This window comes from Xenopus tropicalis, chromosome 2 (genome assembly GCF_000004195.4).
Source record: "Xenopus tropicalis strain Nigerian chromosome 2, UCB_Xtro_10.0, whole genome shotgun sequence".
In the NCBI taxonomy this organism is placed as follows: Eukaryota; Metazoa; Chordata; class Amphibia; order Anura; family Pipidae; genus Xenopus; species Xenopus tropicalis.
In genome coordinates, this window is record NC_030678.2 from 62,860,348 (window position 1) to 62,879,014 (window position 18,667).

At 38.6% G+C, this 18,667-nt stretch overlaps 1 protein-coding gene across 1 annotated transcript in view; it reads right to left on the reverse strand.

Moving 5' to 3' along the window:
- Nucleotides 1-1,772: 1,772 nt before the first annotated feature.
- The window catches only part of LOC100495298 (complement receptor type 2), a 35,831-nt gene continuing 18,936 nt past the window's right edge, over nucleotides 1,773-18,667 (reverse strand). The window contains exons 8-10 of the mRNA XM_031896210.1: nucleotides 18,193-18,399; nucleotides 4,272-4,478; nucleotides 1,773-2,071 (exon numbers count right to left, since the gene is read on the reverse strand). Of these exons, the coding sequence (XP_031752070.1) occupies nucleotides 2,058-2,071; nucleotides 4,272-4,478; nucleotides 18,193-18,399 (428 nt within the window). The 3' untranslated portion in view covers nucleotides 1,773-2,057. The remainder of the gene's footprint in view (nucleotides 2,072-4,271; nucleotides 4,479-18,192; nucleotides 18,400-18,667) is intronic.

Here is an 18,667-nt window from a genome sequence, read left to right on the forward strand (position 1 = left end):
ATAACAGGGGATATTCACCTCTCTATTGTCACTGTAATCTGCTGTGGTTATGTTGTGCTCTTTATTCCTTAGTTGTAAAAAAAATCAGGAATTATTTCCTGGTTACGGTCAAGGTGCAGTTCATTAAGTATTTTTCCACTTTCTGTTTTCTAAAACATCACCAGAAATAACAATCTCAGTTGTTTGTTTTGTCTTTTATTTTTCATTTTTCTAATACTGAAGTTTAAGGTTTAGATGCACTAAGCATGTAAGTGTCACTGACACTTAACAAAATTCAAGATGGGGAGCTACTGTTCATAACGTTGATGGCCTGGATCACTACTATTAGAGAGATGCTGAACCTGGAATTCTTGTCATATTCATTTTAAGGGTTCAGGAAATATAACGGAAACAATGGTCGAGAGCATGCAGATGTCCCTTTTACAATTAGAAGGTCTCTTTGATTTGTGATTTTAGAGGTTTTCTGATGCTGGCTTTAGTACGACAATATGAAAAAGTCTTAATTATCATGGGACAAGTTAAAAAAGTTGTGGTTTTCCCGAGACCATGGTCAGACTGGGCCACCGGGAAAAAACCCTGTGGGCCCTGGGCCAATCCCAGCAGGGCACTATACAGAGCCACCGGTCTCCCTCCCGCTTCGCCTCCCCCGACGCGCTGACCGTAAGTTTAATTTGGGCGCACTTTGGGGAGGGGGTCGGACCGATGGGGGGGTTGAAAGGCTGCAGCGGGGGGCAATTGGGGGCTGCAGGGGCTCCAGAGGCAGAAGCCCCAGTGGGCCCTGCACCCCCCAGTCCGACCCTGCCTGAGACAGGTCAAAAAAGTGACTTTTTTCATTTGTGAATTTTCAGTTCAGATCTTTTGATGATTGACTGCTATTTCTGGAAATTAATTTTTTCAGGTTTTTAAGCAAATATAAATATGAAAAAAGGAGTTTTAGTAAATCTGCCCCAAAGTGTTTTGATGGTGAACAACCCCTTTAATGTTTATATATACAGATGTTCTGTTGCAGTAACTTGTGTGCTTCTATTTGAACCTACTTTCATTTGGTTTAATCAGCAAGATGAAAGGCACAGAAAGCAGTGCCAGTGGAGTGGCTGCTGTTGCTTTTGTAGCTCCTGTCTGAGTGGCTTTGGCCAGTAAAAAGAAATTTAAACTGATCATTGTGACTATAGCATATAGTGACTACATGGGCAGTCCTGCTGTATTGGGTATACTGAACATGAGGCAGATCTTGTCTAAGGACCCTTAAAGGAGAAGGAAAGGCAAAGTGACTTGGGGGTGCCAAAATGTTAGGCACCCCCAAGTAACTTAAATCGCCTACCTTGTACCCCGGGCTGCTGCCCCTGTTAGGAGAGAACAGCACCAGCCCGGGGTAACTGCAGCGCTTCCTCCTTCCTGATTCACTCGCGCGCATGCGCAGAGAGTGAAAAACCGAACTTTAACATAGAAGTCGGCTTTTCACTCTACTGCGCATGCGCAGACCGCTGGCATTTGCCGGAAAAGGAAGCGATCACTACAGGTACCCCAGGCTGGTGCTGTTTTCTCCGTACAGGGGCACCAGCCCGGGGTAAAAGGTAGGCGATTAAAGTCACTTGGGGGTGCCTAACATTTTGGCACCCCCAAGTGACTTTGCCTTTCCTTCTTCTTTAAAAGTAGGTTTCAAAAGAACAGTGCCTCAGCTGCCCCCGGAGGAGAGGTCAACAATGGATAATTCAACTGCTCTCAATTTTTAATTGTTAAAATAGTTAAACTGATATCAAATCAATATCTGCAACTATAAAACAAAATCATTTATTTAAATATTTTAAATGTCAGTTATTTCAAACATAGAGCAGGTTTAATACTTCTTTTCTGTTTACTATTTCACAGTAATTCAAGAAGTGCAATATTTGAACTCCAGCTCATATTTTCAAATTAAGACTGACTTTGCTTGATAGAAGTGAAAGCTGTAAGTAATAATCAATTTTATGTTAAGACAGGTGAAGAGATCTACAAAATCGACATCTACGTTTTCTTAATTTGCTTCTTCATTATCAGAATACATAAACAAAACATTTTTATTGTTTGTTGCCTAAAAAGGAAAAAAAGAAAAGATATTAAAACACATTTTGCAGTCAGTGTCAAAATATAGTATTACTTACAATTAAAGGGCCTATTTACTAAGGTTTTCTGAAAAAAGTTTGAATGTTTTGAAGATTTCCTCATGTGTTTTTTAGCAGTATACAATTGTCTTCTTTGTTTTCTCAAAAGATTTGAGATAATTCTGAGTATTTTCTCAAAAAATTAGATGAACGAACTAACGTTCCAGGTTTATAAAAATTTGTGACTTGTGTAGACTGACAAAAAGTATTCCAGGTTTAAGCTGCCGAAAACCATTGAGTTCTATGGAGGCTTAGAATAGTAGAGAAATACTGTCCTTGACACATTTTCAAGGGGAAGTTAATCCCATCATTGTTTTCTATTTCACACGCTTTCAAGGGGAAGTTAATCCCATCAATTCTTTTCTAGTTCACACGCTTTCAAGGGGAAATGAATCCCATCACTGTTTTCTATTTCACATACTTTCAAGGGGAAGTTTAATCCCATCCATTGTATTCTATTTCACGTGTTTTCAAGGGGAAGTTTAATCCCATCCATTGTATTCTATTTCACGTGTTTTCAAGGGGAAGTTAATCCCATTATCATTTTCTATTTCACACATTTTCAAGGGGAAATTAATTGTTATTTTCATTTTAACAAATGCAAGAATGATCGTGTTTTATTCTAAAAAATACCAAGTTTATATGAGTTTCAAGGCCAGAAAAATTCTAGTTTTAGTAAATCTACCTAAGGGTTTTCAGCAAAAACCTAATTTGAGGGTATATCTTTAATGTGCTGTCCCTACAAAAATGGTATGTAAAATTTTATTAGCATGCTTTCCAAAGCACAATTGTTACTATTCTTCTAATTATTAAAACCTAAAAGTAATGACCATTGTTTAATCCTAAATAGAAAATTGCCATTTTAAGATTGGCAATTTTGTTTTTCGAATGATTCACAGTGCTCCCACACAAACCAAGACTACATATACATGCTAGGTTACATTAGCCAGTTGAATGGACAGAGCTATTATACTTCTTTCTGTTAAAGTAAGAGCTTCATTATTTCCTGCAGATATGATTCTTTAATATTTCCTGTGGTAGGCATTTTACTAGGTCACTCATTGTGTTATTAATTATTAATTATCTCTTGGTTAAATGTTCTTTCTGAAGGTATAGTTTTCCTTTAAGAGAATATAACCTTCATACAAATAGGAAATGAATAATGAGGTACATTTACCCTTTAACATTAGTATTGCACAAATACTCATAGCCTTGAATGTTTGTTAAATGATATAAACATAAATTAGTAATATGAAATATTACTTTTGTTATTCTTACATTTTAAAGTAGTAATATATTCCTTTTTCCTCATAAAAGGAATACACTGCAGTACTGATATGCGGGTCGACAAAAAGTCAACCTGCACCAGACCCTAACCTGCCCACTGACCCAGCAATCTACCTCTGTTTGTAGACCCACACCTGACGTTATGCCTATAAATAAAGGCTGCTGGAGGCAGCAGGGTATAGTTAGGCCACAGGTAGGGAGGGCAGAAGATGTTGGGCTGAACCCACAAATTTTGTTTGGATGTCGGCCTGACCAGCCCCACCTCTGGGTAAACTGCCTGCAGGTTTCTGGCCAACCTTCACATGTAGCCATGGGGGCAGCCAATCAAGCTGGGAAATAATATGAAAAGGCACAGGTTACATAGCAGAAAACACATAATTTGTGCAGATTGCCATTGTATTCTACAGAGTTTTCTCTGTTATCTGCTATGTAACCTTTGACTTTTCATATTATTTTCCACCTTGATTGGCTGTCCCCATGGCTACATCACAACTGTAGAAGTCTTTCTGAAGCAAACATGAAACTTTTACCAATTACTGTGCCTTTAAGGTTGGTGTTAATTCCAAGGTTCCCTTTTCTTGTACACAATTGCATGTAAGAAATATGTATTGATATAATTATCTTAATGAATAATGTCAAAACATGCATTTATGCATTCATTTTAGCTTATTGCACTTGTGCTTGTGTTTGTAAATTCAACCTACCGCCTTTTATATTTATAGCTAACATTAGGCTTAACTATCTATAACTGAAAATAATGTATTGCAGTTCAACAGCTAAATCACTGCAGTTTGTAAGACGCTTCTTGGTGTTCTCTAAATGCCAAATTACAGCTGAACTTACCTTGGACACAAATTGGAAGATCTGGTGACCATTCAAAATAGCCACCACATTTACTTCTTTCATTTCCATACATTGCAAAACCTGGTTTGCACTTCACTTGGACTGTGTCACCCAAGAAAAAAGAGAAATTTAGTTCTGGATTATAAGTGTCTCCATTCCTAAGAACAATCAGCCCATTTTTTATTTCTGGATAACTGCACCCAAGTCCTAAAAAGGGACAATTTGGAAACAAGTGTCAGAAAATAACACACATAATGTATAGCTATAATTCTAAGTATGGCAGTATTCCATAACCAGATAAATCACACACTGCATATGCAATTTGTATACAATACATACTACACAATTGTTGTACATGCTTTAACACTGCAGTTTCAGTGAGCTGCGGAAACATGGCTTCTATAGGGATTTGAGTGTATGTCAATTGAGTATGTAGATGTAACCTGCTATTAGAACACCGGAAGTACCATTTCCTCACAGCAGTTGTTACTTGCAGGGATCACCTGTGTCTGTGTACCCTCTACTTTGCACTTGGGCACAAATGATCTATTGCAGTGCTGTCCATCTTCTGTGGTGCCAAGGGTCAGAATTTCTCTAGTATACATCGTGGAGGGCTGCTAATGGAAGCCAGTTTTGACCAATCCCCTTTTTTAAGCTGCACCCACTTCAAATCACACCCATCTTAAAAAAAAACTTTTAAGACCATGCCCACATGAATGGTGGTAGCGCAGCAAAATCCCAAATGCTTGGGGTTCACTGCGGGGATATAAACCATCATTCATATGTGAAAGAATTATATTATCTCATATTAAGACACACCCTTAAATCCATATGCCTTCTCCTCACTTTTGGATAGCACAGCAACCCCCAGAACATAATTACACACCTTAGGGACCATTTAATGGCTATTTCCAACTGCTAACAAACTCCCAGAACAAAGGGCAGGCAGAGTATGGCATACACAGGCAGTACTCTGCCTGCCATATGCTGCCTGTGTGTGCCATACTCTGCCTGTCCTATGCTGCCTGTATGTATGGCACACACACAGGCAGTATAGGGCAGTAACAAGATATAGGCTTATAAATGTCTAAAGAAAAATAATATGTTCCATAATATAAATACATATATCAGAAACATGAATTATTTTATGCACAAAAATACAACTGATTTGGAAAGTTCAATGTCTCTTGAATGCACCAATACCAAATATGTATAGTTTTATGGAGATTTCTCACTTGTATAGGTCAAAAACTCCCAGCAGTACACTACTAACTTTCCACAGCACTGCTCCAGAAATCTGCATTCTTTAGATTTCAAGACCAAATATTCCACTTAGAGTAAGTTTGCCATAGAAAACGATACATACAACAATCATTAGATACCAAGATAAAACACCCTAAATATGAATGCCAGGGGTCCACTAAACAGTTTGCTACCCAATGTGCATAGGTTTACCTAAGTATGTGGCATGTAGGGGCCCCAAAATGAAAATACCCCCATATGGTGTATCATTTCTGTCATTTCAGTTCCTGCAAAATCAACATATTTACTGCATTTTATGGGGGTAAAGCTATAAAAAACTAAGTTTACCCCAGAAAATCATATACACATTCCTCCAAATCTAAAATAGGTAACCCCTGTCTTTCTACTCCAAAGTACCAAGCCACAAAGCTTTTCTAAAATTGTTAATTTTGAGGAGATTTCCGAAATTCACCTCAAAGCTTTCACTTTGCAGCATCTTTTATCAAACATACTATTATGTACCAAGATAAAACATCTTAATTATGTACCCCAGGGGTCAATTGAACAGTTTGATGCCCCATATGCATAGGTTTACCTAAGAATGTGGCATGTAGGGGCCCCAAAGTGAAGATACCCCATAGGATTTATCATTTCTGTCATTTTAGCTATCGCAAAATCAACACATTTACTGAATTTATGCTGGGTAAAGCTATAAAAAAAAAGTACATTCACCACAGAAAACCATATATTTTTGAAAAGTACACATTGCCCCAAATATAAAATGGGTAACCATGTCTTTCTACTCCAAAGTACCAAGCTACAAAGCTTTCCTAAAATTGGCAATTTTGATGACATTCCCGAAAATCACCTCAAAGCTTTTACTTTGCAGCATCTTATCTCCCACATACTATTAGGTATCAGGATAAAACACCCTAATTATGTACCCCAGGAATCCACTGAACAGTTTAATGCCCAATATGTATAGGTTTACCTAAGTATGTGGCATGTAGGGGCTCCAAAGTGAAGATACCCCATAGGATCTATCGTTTCTGTCATTTTAGCTATTGCAAAATCAACACATTACTGCATTTTATTTGGGGCAAATCTATCAAAAAGTACATTTACCCCAGAAAACCATATATTTTTTAAAAGTCCACATTCTGCTGAATCTAAAAAAAAAGAAAAAGCTTTGTGGCTTGGTACTTTGGAGTAGAAAGACATGGGTCTTTTTACTCTAAAGTACCAAGCTGCAAAGCTTTTCTAAAATTGGAAATTTTGACGAAACTTCTGAAAATCACCTCACAACCTCCACTCTGCACCATCTTTTCTCTCACAGGTCATTAGGTAACCATATAAAACACCCTAAATATGAACACCAGAGGTCTACCGAACAGTTTGATGTCCAATATGCATAGGTTTATCAACGTATCATAGACCCCAAAACACTATTTTCATGTCTTACATTTACCTAATTCATAAACCCACGGGCAGTTTTGTGTGGTAAAAGAGGCAAAAATATAGGGTGACCCCTGAAAACCATATTTTTTTTGGAAACTACACATTCAGACAAAAATGGGTAAAGGCGCCTTTCTACACCAAAGTACCAAACTGCAAAGCTTTCCTAAAGTTAGCATTTTTATGTCATTTCTGAAAGTCACTTAAAAAGTTGCAATTTGCCATTTTTATCTCACAAAATTTTTTACATACAATGGTAAATCATATATAGATATACCAGAGTATGTGGTTCTGTACGCACCCCAAATACAAGTAGTGCATATGAATTTTTTCACCTGCCAACTCAGCTTCTGCAAACAGAGCCCCTGACTTCATATTATGTGCAATAACACCCCCTAACTGTACAGAGACCCCCAGGAAATCATATATTTTTAAAAGTACACATTCTGACAAATCAAACATGGGTAAGGACATCTTTCTACACTAAACAACAAAGCTTTCCTAAACTTAGCGGTTTTGATGACATTTCTAAAAATCACCTAAAAAACGTGCAATTTGCTGCATTTATCTCACACAAGTTTTTACATACAATGGCAAATCACCCCAAATATCAATGCCGGAGGTCTACTGAATAGTTTGATGCCCAATTTGCATATATACCAAAGTATGTGGTTAAGTACAGACCCCAAATAAAAGTAGTGCATATGCATTTTTTTCACCTGCCAACTCAGCTTCTGCAAACAAAGCCCTGACTGCATTTTACGTGCCATAACACCCCCTAATTGTAGAGACCCCCAGAAAACCATATATTTTTGAAAGTAGTCGTTCTGACAAATCAAACATGAGAAAGGACATCTTTCTTCACCAAACTACAAAACAACTAAGCTTTCCTAAACGTAGCAGTTTTGATTGCATTTGTAAAAGTCACCTAAAAATGTTGCAATTTGCCACATTTATCTCACACAATTTTTCACATGTAATGGCAAGTCACCCCAAATATGAACGCCAGAGGTCTACTGAACAGTTTGATGCCCAATATGCATAGATATACCAAAGTATGTGGTATGTACTGACCCCAAAATGAAAATAGCGCACAGGGATTTCTCGCCTGCCAACTCAGCTGTTGCACACAGAGCCCCCTGACAGCGTATTATGTGCCGTAAGACCCGCTAACTATACAGAGACCCCCAGAAAACCATATATTTTTGGACAGTATATATTCTGACAAATCAAACATGGGTAAGGACATCTTTCTACACCAAAGGACCAAACAATAAAGCTTTCCTAACCTTAGCATTAGACATTTTGTTATCCACAGATCCTTCTTAACTGAGGGTACCACCAACACACTACGATTTTGTGTATAACTCACATTTATATTATTTCTACCACTGTGCATTACTTTGCACTTTCCAAAATTGAACTTCATTTTCCAGTTTGCTGCCCAGTTCAAAAATTTGGTTGAATCACTCTGCAAAGTTGCAGCATCCTGCATGGAACTTATATTTTTGCACAATTTAGTATCATTGGCAAAAATAGGAACAGTTCGTTCAATGCCCACCTCCAGGTCATTAATAATCAAGTTAAAAACCAAAGGACCAAGGACTGACCCCTGCGGTACTCCACTAACAATGCTGGTCCAATTAGAAAATGTTCCATTTATCACCACTCGTAATTTATCCTTCAGCCAGTTCTCTATCCAATTACAAATATGTTCCTGGCAACAGGAAGTTAATCCCATCATTGTTTTCAGTTTCAAACATTTTCAAGGGGAAACACATTCTATGATTGTTTTCTATTTTACCCAATTTCAAGGGGAAGTTAATCCCATCATTGCTTTCTATTTCAAACATTTTCAAGGGAAAGTTAATCCTATCATTGTTTTCTATTTCACCTAGTTTCATTGGTAAGTTATTTCCACCACTGTTTTCTATTATACCCAGTTTCAAATTTCGAGTTTTAACAATACTTTCAGCTTGAAAATGTGATTTTCTAACAAACTCAAAATATTCATACGACCAATAACAGCAATATTGTGACATTTTATAAATACAACAATGATGGAGTTTTATTCAAATTTATACCATGTCGAGTTTATACAACTTTAACCCTTTAAGTGCCATGGGACGTAGATTCTACGTCCAAGGCACTAAAGGACCAAAGTGCCATGGGACGTAGAATCTACGTCCAATGGCACTGTCGGGTTTACAAGCGCTGCGCTCGCTTTTAAAGCAGCGCAGCGCTTGTAAACCCCTCAGATCCCCCTAGGCAACGAGCAATGAAGAACATACTCACCGATCCGGGTCCCCCAGCCGCACCGATCGCGTCGCCAGCCAATGACAGCAGTGGACACGCGTTGATGACGTGTCCACTGCTGTCCCTTTAAATATCGCCGCCTACTGTCGGCTCCTCACTCCTGCTGCGCACTTCGGACAAGATGGAGCTCCCCTGCTGCCTTCCTGCTGGATTGATCGCCCCTGATCGTCTGCCTGCCTTGGGTAAGCTGAACTACAACTCTCTACCACTGTTTATTTTGCTTATTTCTATCTCAACTGTCTAAAAAAATTTTTTTTTTTTTTTTTTGCATTTTTTCTTCTATCTTTGTCATTATTACACTTTTGTACACATACACACTTATTTACAACTTTCCCAAGCACACACAGACACTTGCACACACACTTACACTTTTTTTTTTTTTTTTTCTTTCTTTCTTTTCTTTTCTTTCTTTCTTTGCTTTCTTTGGCAGTCTTTTTTTTTTACTAAAACTTTATTTCTGATCTTGCTCTATAATTATCTGATTTATTTGGTTGCATTTTAGTGTTTTTTTGGCATTTTCATAATTGATTTCTGTTTTTGAATTATTCTATTGCACTGTAACTTTTTTTATTGCTATTTGGTGCTGAATTTGCAGTGACGTTGGTGGATCCAGGGCTCTGACCACCGATTTCATTGCAATTATTGTTCTTCTGTTGGTTTAGGTGGTTTTATTGGATTTTACTGATTTTATGGTGTTTTATCTTTGCATTGTTCTTTATTGTGTGTTTAGTGCCCCCAAAAAGGTTGCTTTTGCAGTGACATTGGTGGATCCAGGGCTCTTACCGATTTCATTGCAACTATTGTTCTTTGATTGCTTTTAGTGGTTTTATTCCATTTGATTTCAGTTGTTCTAGAAAGGTCCAGAGGTGCTAAGATTGTTCTGGTAGTTTCTATTGCCAAGGGTTAGGCTGATGCCACATGAGGCGTAGGGCTGATTTTTTCAGCAAGTGGAAAAACGCTTGCCGAAAATTTAGCCCTACGCCTGCTACTTGTTCCTGCACCCGAATGAATGGGATACGCTCGGGTGCAGGCACGTGTAGCCGATATACGCATGAAAACGCGAGACTTTGCATTCTCACGCGTTTTCATGCGTATATCGGCTACATGTGCCTGCACCCGAGCGTATCCCATTCATTCGGGTGCAGGCAAAAAAAAAGGGGTGCATAGAGTGCAGCCCCAATATTATGCATTTTCAGGTTTGGCGGCCATGTACTTATGTGCAACCAGACATAGGTATCGTTTTATTCAGGGGAACTTGCAGATTGATGGTTAGTAAGTTTTTGGTAGTTGCCATGGAGATTTTGGGGAGAAATCTAGGTTTTTTATCTGGTTTTTCCTTGATTTCTGACCAAAATCTAGGTTTGTATCTGGTTTTTCCTTGATTTCTGACCAAAGCGCTGACTTCTGCAAGGGACTACGGCCGCAATTTTCCATGTAGAAAGAGAAGAGTGGCGTCTCTGAATAGCTGAAGGTGTGCACTTTTCGTAAATATATAGATTGTGGGGGTTATCTCACAGGTAGGGGGGGTTAACACTGAAAAACTGCAGGTAGTGCACATAGAGCGCAGCCCCCAAAATTTCAACTGAAATTGCCCTTATGCATTGCCCCTGTTTGGGGGCATTTGGTGGCCACGTCTTTATGTGCACCCATACATATGGGGTATCGTTTTATTCAGGGGAACTTGCAAATTGAGGTTTAGTAAGTTTTTGGTAGTTGCCATGGAGATTTTGGGGAGAAATCTAGGTTTTTTATCTGGTTTTTCCTTGATTTCTGACCAAAATCTAGGTTTGTATCTGGTTTTTCCTTGATTTCTGACCAAAGCGCTGACTTCTGCAAGGGACTACGGCCGCAATTTTCCATGTAGAAAGAGAAGAGTGGCGTCTCTGAATAGCTGAAGGTGTGCACTTTTCGTAAATATATAGATTGTGGGGGTTATCTCACAGGTAGGGGGGGTTAACACTGAAAAACTGCAGGTAGTGCACATAGAGCGCAGCCCCCAAAATTTCAACTGAAATTGCCCTTATGCATTGCCCCTGTTTTGGGGCATTTGGTGGCCACGTCTTTATGTGCACCCATACATATGGGGTATCGTTTTATTCAGGGGAACTTGCAGATTGATGGTTAGTAAGTTTTTGGTAGTTGCCATGGAGATTTTGGGGAGAAATCTAGGTTTGTATCTGGTTTTTCCTTGATTTCTGACCAAAGCGCTAACTTCTGCAAGGGACTGCGGCCACAATTTTCCATGTAGAAAGAGGAGAGTGGCGTCTCTGAATAGCTGAAGGTGTGCACTTTTCAGAAATATATAGTTTGCGGGGGTTATTTCACAGGTTATGGGTGTGTTTAGACTAAATAACTGCAGATAGAGCACAGCCCCCCCTTATGCATTGCCCCTGTTTGGGGGCATTTGGTGGCCACGTCTTTATGTGCACCCATACATATGGGGTATCGTTTTATTCAGGGGAACTTGCAAATTGAGGTTTAGTAAGTTTTTGGTAGTTGCCATGGAGATTTTGGGGAGAAATCTAGGTTTTTATCTGGTTTTTCCTTGATTTCTGACCAAAATCTAGGGTTGTATCTGGTTTTTCCTTGATTTCTGACCAAAGCGCTGACTTCTGCAAGGGACTGCGGCCACAATTTTCCATGTAGAAAGAGAAGAGTGGTGTCTCTGAATAGCTGAAGGTGTGCACTTTTCGTAAATATATAGATTGTGGGGGTATCTCACAGGTAGGAGGGGTTATCACTGAAAAACTGCAGGTAGTGCACATAGAGCGCAGCCCCCAAAATTTCAACTGAAATTCCCCTTATGCATTGCCCCTGTTTTGGGGCATTTGGTGGCCACGTCTTTATGTGCACCCATACATATGGGGTATCGTTTTATTCAGGGGAACTTGCAGATTGATGGTTAGTAAGTTTTTGGTAGTTGCCATGGAGATTTTGGGGAGAAATCTAGGTTTGTATCTAGTTTTTCCTTGATTTCTGACCAAAGCGCTAACTTCTGCAAGGGACTGCGGCCACAATTTTCCATGTAGAAAGAGAAGAGTGGTGTCTCTGAATAGCTGAAGGTGTGCACTTTTCGTAAATATATAGATTGTGGGGGTTATCTCACAGGTAGGGGGGGTTAACACTGAAAAACTGCAGGTAGTGCACATAGAGCGCAGCCCCCAAAATTTCAACTGAAATTGCCCTTATGCATTGCCCCTGTTTTGGGGCATTTGGTGGCCACATCTTTATGTGCACCCATACATATGGGGTATCGTTTTATTCAGGGGAACTTGCAAATTGAGGTTTAGTAAGTTTTTGGTAGTTGCCATGGAGATTTTGGGGAGAAATCTAGGTTTTTATCTGGTTTTTCCTTGATTTCTGACCAAAATCTAGGGTTGTATCTGGTTTTTCCTTGATTTCTGACCAAAGCGCTAACTTCTGCAAGGGACTGCGGCCACAATTTTCCATGTAGAAAGAGAAGAGTGGTGTCTCTGAATAGCTGAAGGTGTGCACTTTTCGTAAATATATAGATTGTGGGGGTTATCTCACAGGTAGGGGGGGTTAACACTGAAAAACTGCAGGTAGTGCACATAGAGCGCAGCCCCCAAAATTTCAACTGAAATTGCCCTTATGCATTGCCCCTGTTTTGGGGCATTTGGTGGCCACGTCTTTATGTGCACCCATACATATGGGGTATCGTTTTATTCAGGGGAACTTGCAGATTGATGGTTAGTAAGTTTTTGGTAGTTGCCATGGAGATTTTGGGGAGAAATCTAGGTTTGTATCTAGTTTTTCCTTGATTTCTGACCAAAGCGCTAACTTCTGCAAGGGACTGCGGCCACAATTTTCCATGTAGAAAGAGAAGAGTGGTGTCTCTGAATAGCTGAAGGTGTGCACTTTTCGTAAATATATAGATTGTGGGGGTTAGCTCACAGGTAGGGGGGGTTAACACTGAAAAACTGCAGGTAGTGCACATAGAGCGCAGCCCCCAAAATTTCAACTGAAATTGCCCTTATGCATTGCCCCTGTTTTGGGGCATTTGGTGGCCACGTCTTTATGTGCACCCATACATATGGGGTATCGTTTTATTCAGGGGAACTTGCAGATTGATGATTAGTAAGTTTTTGGTAGTTGCCATGGAGATTTTGGGGAGAAATCTAGGTTTTTTATCTGTTTTTTCCTTGATTTCTGACCAAAGCGCTTACTTCTGCAAGGGACTGCGGCCACAATTTTCCATGTAGAGTGGTGTCTCTGAATAGCTGAAGGTGTGCACTTTTCAGAAATATATAGTTTGTGGGGGTTATTTCACAGGTAGGGGGGGTTAACACTGAAAAACTGCAGGAAGTGCACATAGAGCGCAGCCCCCACATTTTTAGCTGTAATTGCCCTTGTGCATTGCCCCTGCTTTGGAGTGTTTGGTGCCCATGTCTTTATGTGCACCCATACATATGGGGCATCATTTTATTCAGGAGAAGTTTGTCTTTCAAATATGCCTTTGTTAGAAAATTTTTATGAGATTTTTTTTTGTCAAATCCACATTTGATCATGCGTCCAAGTTTACGTTTTAGAAAAAAAAAAAAATGTCATAAAAAGTTCCAAATTTCACAATGCACTGACAAAAGGTATTTGGCTTTTGAGTGAAAACTACATTGCACCTAGAAACCTGAAGGTCTGTAGTTTCTAAAGATACCAAACATGAGGGGATATTTTAGATTTACATATAAGTTATGCTGCATTAACTGTTACAAGCGCTTTTCTGCTTTGTTCTGGTGTGATATTGTACTAAGTATTGCCTTAGTTTGGGGGTTACTTCTGGACAGGAACTGTGGGGTACCACCACATATTTGGTATCGTTGGAATTGGGAGTATCAGGGCTTTTACAAACAATAAAAAAAAGTGAGTAAAATTAACTTTTCTATGGAAAAAAACCTCAAAATATACAGAAATTTTTCATAATTTTTTTTTTTTTACATATTTCACCCAAAATACACATCATATCTCCAGAAAAGTTATAAAATTTGGTATGTATGTCGAAGCCCAATTAGTGACGAAAAAAACGATATATAATTTCCCTAGTTTCGTGGAGATTTTCCTACCAAAAAACATTGTTAAAGTGAATGAGTACAAAATGCTTAAAAAACGTCTGGCACTGGGGGGAACCGAAATGACGAATTCGGCTGGCACTTAAAGGGTTAAAGGCCAGAAAAAAATAAATTTTAGTAAATCAGCCCCATAGTATTGTGATTTGCAATATATTCAAGTATCCTATACTTTATTGTCCCTTACAAAAGCTTTCCTACCACTGATGTCAGACTAGCAGACCTAATGGGATCCCTTTTTGAATAGTGACACCAACTCAGCAATTCACTAGTCTCTCAGCACCATGCCAGACCTCAATGAATACCATCCAGTCCAGACCTTTGTTTACCTTTACATGTTTTGAAATTTCTCCCGAGTAAACCATGCATCAGTAGGTATATTACTGGAAATGGATCTATTAACTAGGAAGCCTTCATTAGTTGTTCCTGTTCTCATCAATCAACTGCCCCCCCCTGTGATAACGGCCCCACCCCTTCTTGCTGAATTTTTTTTTACTATTTACATATTTAAAAAATATCCTTTTCTATCTTTATTTTTGCTTGTAAGCTGATGTAAGTTTCAGCTGTTCCAGCTAACTTGAATGCTTTAAAAGTATGTTTTTTCTTACCAACCTGTACCTCAACTTCTTACCAACACTTTTATCAAACCATAAAGGTTTCGCTTTGTGATGTCTTACCTGTTAAGAAATATTTTAAAGTTATTCCATTTTCCTTCTGTGTTTAACCCCGAAGAAAGCCTTTCCTAGTTGATATATTGCAGAGATAAAAAATTTGATCGTGTCATGTTAAAAATAACCACAGCTGAAGGGAGTGCAACTGACAAATTGAATACTATAGGTAGATGGTTATAAAGTTTTGCCTTTAGAAATGTCTTCCTTGGGTTACCATACTTTACCATGTCACCATGTGTAATCCAGGAAAAGGATCAGTATAGCTGCCATCTTTACACTGGTAACAGCTATAGTATTTAATCTGCAGTGATTCTACCCCATGCAGCCTGTATATACAGGTATAGGACCCATTATCCAGAATGCTCGAGACCAAGGGTATTCCGGATAAGGGGTCTTTCCGTAATTTGGATCTCAATACCTTAAGTCTAATAAAAAATCAATAAAACATTAATTAAACCCAATAGGATTGTTTTGCATCCAATAAAGATTAATTATATCTTAGTTGGAATCAATTACAAGGTTCTGCTTTATTTCTACATAGAAAAAGGAAATCAGTTTTAAAATTCTGAATTATTTGATTAAAATGGAGTCTATGGGAGACGGGCATTCCGTAATTCGGAGCTTTCTGGATAATGGGTTTCCGGATAAGGGGTCCGATACCTGTACTTTGCTATATTATGATGATACATGTATAGGACCTGTTATTCAGAATGCTCGGGACTTTCTAGATAAGGGATATTTCCATAATTTGGATCTCCACACCTTAATGTGATACTGACACCAAAAAACTACTCTTCAAAATATTAATGTACATATAAAGTTCCCTATAGGTCATGTTGATCATTTCTTGCTGATAGCACTGCTTTTGTAAGTAATTGTTACTTGAAGTCCCCAAGCCTGACTGTTTTGCCAACCTGACTGTCCCTACTCAGCCTGTCAGTTATAGCTTCAAACGGACTCCTGCTGCACAAATGCGGCCGCCCCCTCATGGGGTATCAGATAGTTGATGTAAAAGCATCAGGCAGATACTTTTAAGGCAAACATAAATAGCATGCAAAGACAACATTATGACAGATGTAAAAAAATGTTTAATTTCTGGTGTCAGTATCTCTTTAAGTTTACTAAAAAAAACATTTAAACCCAATAGGATTGTTTTGTCTCCAATAAGGATTCATTATATCTTTGTTGGGATCAAGTACAAGGCACTGTTTTTTTTATTACAGAGGAAAAGGAAATAATTTTTAAAAATTAGAATTATTTTCTTATAATGGGAGAGGGCTTTTCCATAATTCAGTACTTTCTGGATAATGGATCCCATACCTGTATAATGTACAGTTTCAGTAAGCACTGTTATTTTCCATTTCTCCCTAGTTTATCACCTTCCCCTTTGTTAAGTTTTAGTATGTTACAGTGTGACCAATTCTTATCAACTTTTTAATTTGCATAGTTTTTGAATTATTTGCCGCCTGCTTCTTCCTCTTTCCAGTTTTCAAATGGAGGTCACTGACCCCAGCAGCCAAAAAAACTATTGCTCTATGAGGCTACAATTTTATTGTTGGCGTTACTTTTTGTTACTTATATTTCTATTCAGGCCCTTTCTGTTCATATTCCAGTCTCTCATTCAAAACACTGCCTGGTTACTAGGGTCATTTAGACCATAGCAACCAGATAGGTGCTGAAATTCCAAACTGAATAGTCACTGCACAAAAAGATAAATAACACATAGTGAGAACAGTACAATCACACTGGATTAATGTTGAAAAGTGTTCAAATGTGATTTATTGGCTCACAGCTGCATATAGGCATATAGTATTCGATAACCTTCAACAAAAAAATACTTTGAATTATGGATTCTGTGTGTGGACGACTTCATCTGCGTATGTTGAAAGGTTTCAGAGAGGATCATGGGTATTGTAGGCAGAATGAATAATAAAAGATGCTTGTCAGGTAACACAACGATTTATCACTAACCATGTTTTATTTTGTCTGAACTTGAGAATTGGACATTAATCTTACTTATACCTGTATATGTTGCAATACAATTAATTTGTTTTGATCCAACCCACCAGTTTCCTGTTCCTTCCCCTCCTCCTCACACCACCAACTTCCTCACATACTTACTTGCTTGTTTAGACTTGATAAAGGGCCCTGTGAGCCCCGAAACATTGTCTATATGCCACTGTGAGCCAATAAATCAACTTTGAACACATTTCAACATTAATCCAATGTGCTACAAATTTGCGGGCTCCAGTCCTTAAGAAGGATATTAATGAGCTGGAGAGAGTGCAGAGACGTGCAACTAAACTGGTAATGGGGATGGAAGATTTAAGCTATGAGGTTAGACTGTCGAGGTTGGGGTTCTTTTCTCTGGAAAAGAGGCGCTTGCGAGGGGACGTGATTACTCTGTACAAGTACATTAAAGGGAAATATGGGCAGATAGGGGGTGTTCTTTTTTCCCATAAAAACTATCAATGCACCAGAGGCCACCCCTTTAGATTAGAGGAACAGAGCTTCCATTAATGCAGCGTAGGTGGTTTTTCACAGTGAGGGCAGTGAGGTATCATGTTATCTGTTCAAATGTATTATACCTGCTCTATTTCTGCAGCGCATCTATATAGTGAAAATATAAGAATATTGTAAGTCACCAAGAAGTTTTATTATTATACAAAAGCACAAGGCCGCAGTCCAAGTGCTTTTATACAGGTCATGAAACTTCAAGGTGACTTCTAATATCCTCATATTTTACAAAAGGGGGTACATAAATTATCATAAAAAGTTTTAGTAATTTTCATTGTAATGAGACACTACCTTTTAAGTCAATGTTTATGGTTAAACCTTTTGACTTGTTCGTGAATCCCCACTCCTGGCTCTACCTCAGCTGATCAGAAAACCCTTCACTACACTGATGAGCCTCAAGAATGGCGAAACCGGTCTGTAGTTGGGAATCTGATCAGCTATTATCCTGGCTGCTGCTTTAAAAGCCCAGTGGGTGAGCTTTATCCAATAGAAAAATCCCATTTATATGGGTTTATCCTAAGAGCCTTAAGGATTTTTTTCCCAGAATCCCTTTTGACTTATTTGCATACGTATGAGGCGCTCTCCTCAACCCTGTTGACTTGTTGGTTAAACCTGTAAATGGAAATGAATTTCACTTACTATGCTCACAGATGGGAATTCTAGGATGCCACTTCATATCAGATCCACAAAATATGGAGTTTTTTCCTTTTAAATGGTGCTTGGGATCACATTTTAGTTTTATAACATCACCAACTTTATAGCCCTTTTCAATCCCATTTCTCAAGTAAACTGGTGTCCCATTTATTATTTGTCCATGAAAAACTTTTGGTTCAGGGCAGAAATGTTCTAAAAAAAGAGATAAGGAATATAATTATTAATTTCAACTGCTTGCTCAATATATTGCTAGACCTGGAAATTACATAAATCATGTCCCCCCCTCCCACACAAATGTGCGCACGATGGGTGGCAGGGTTGCCGGGGGGGGAACATCACTTATTGTTAATTCTGTCTGTGCTGCAGTTTTACTACATCTGTTTTTAAATTATATACATATATTTTAATAAAACTAAATTCTCAGTTGTGTTTCCGAGTGCTTCCCAGCATGGGTGGGTTT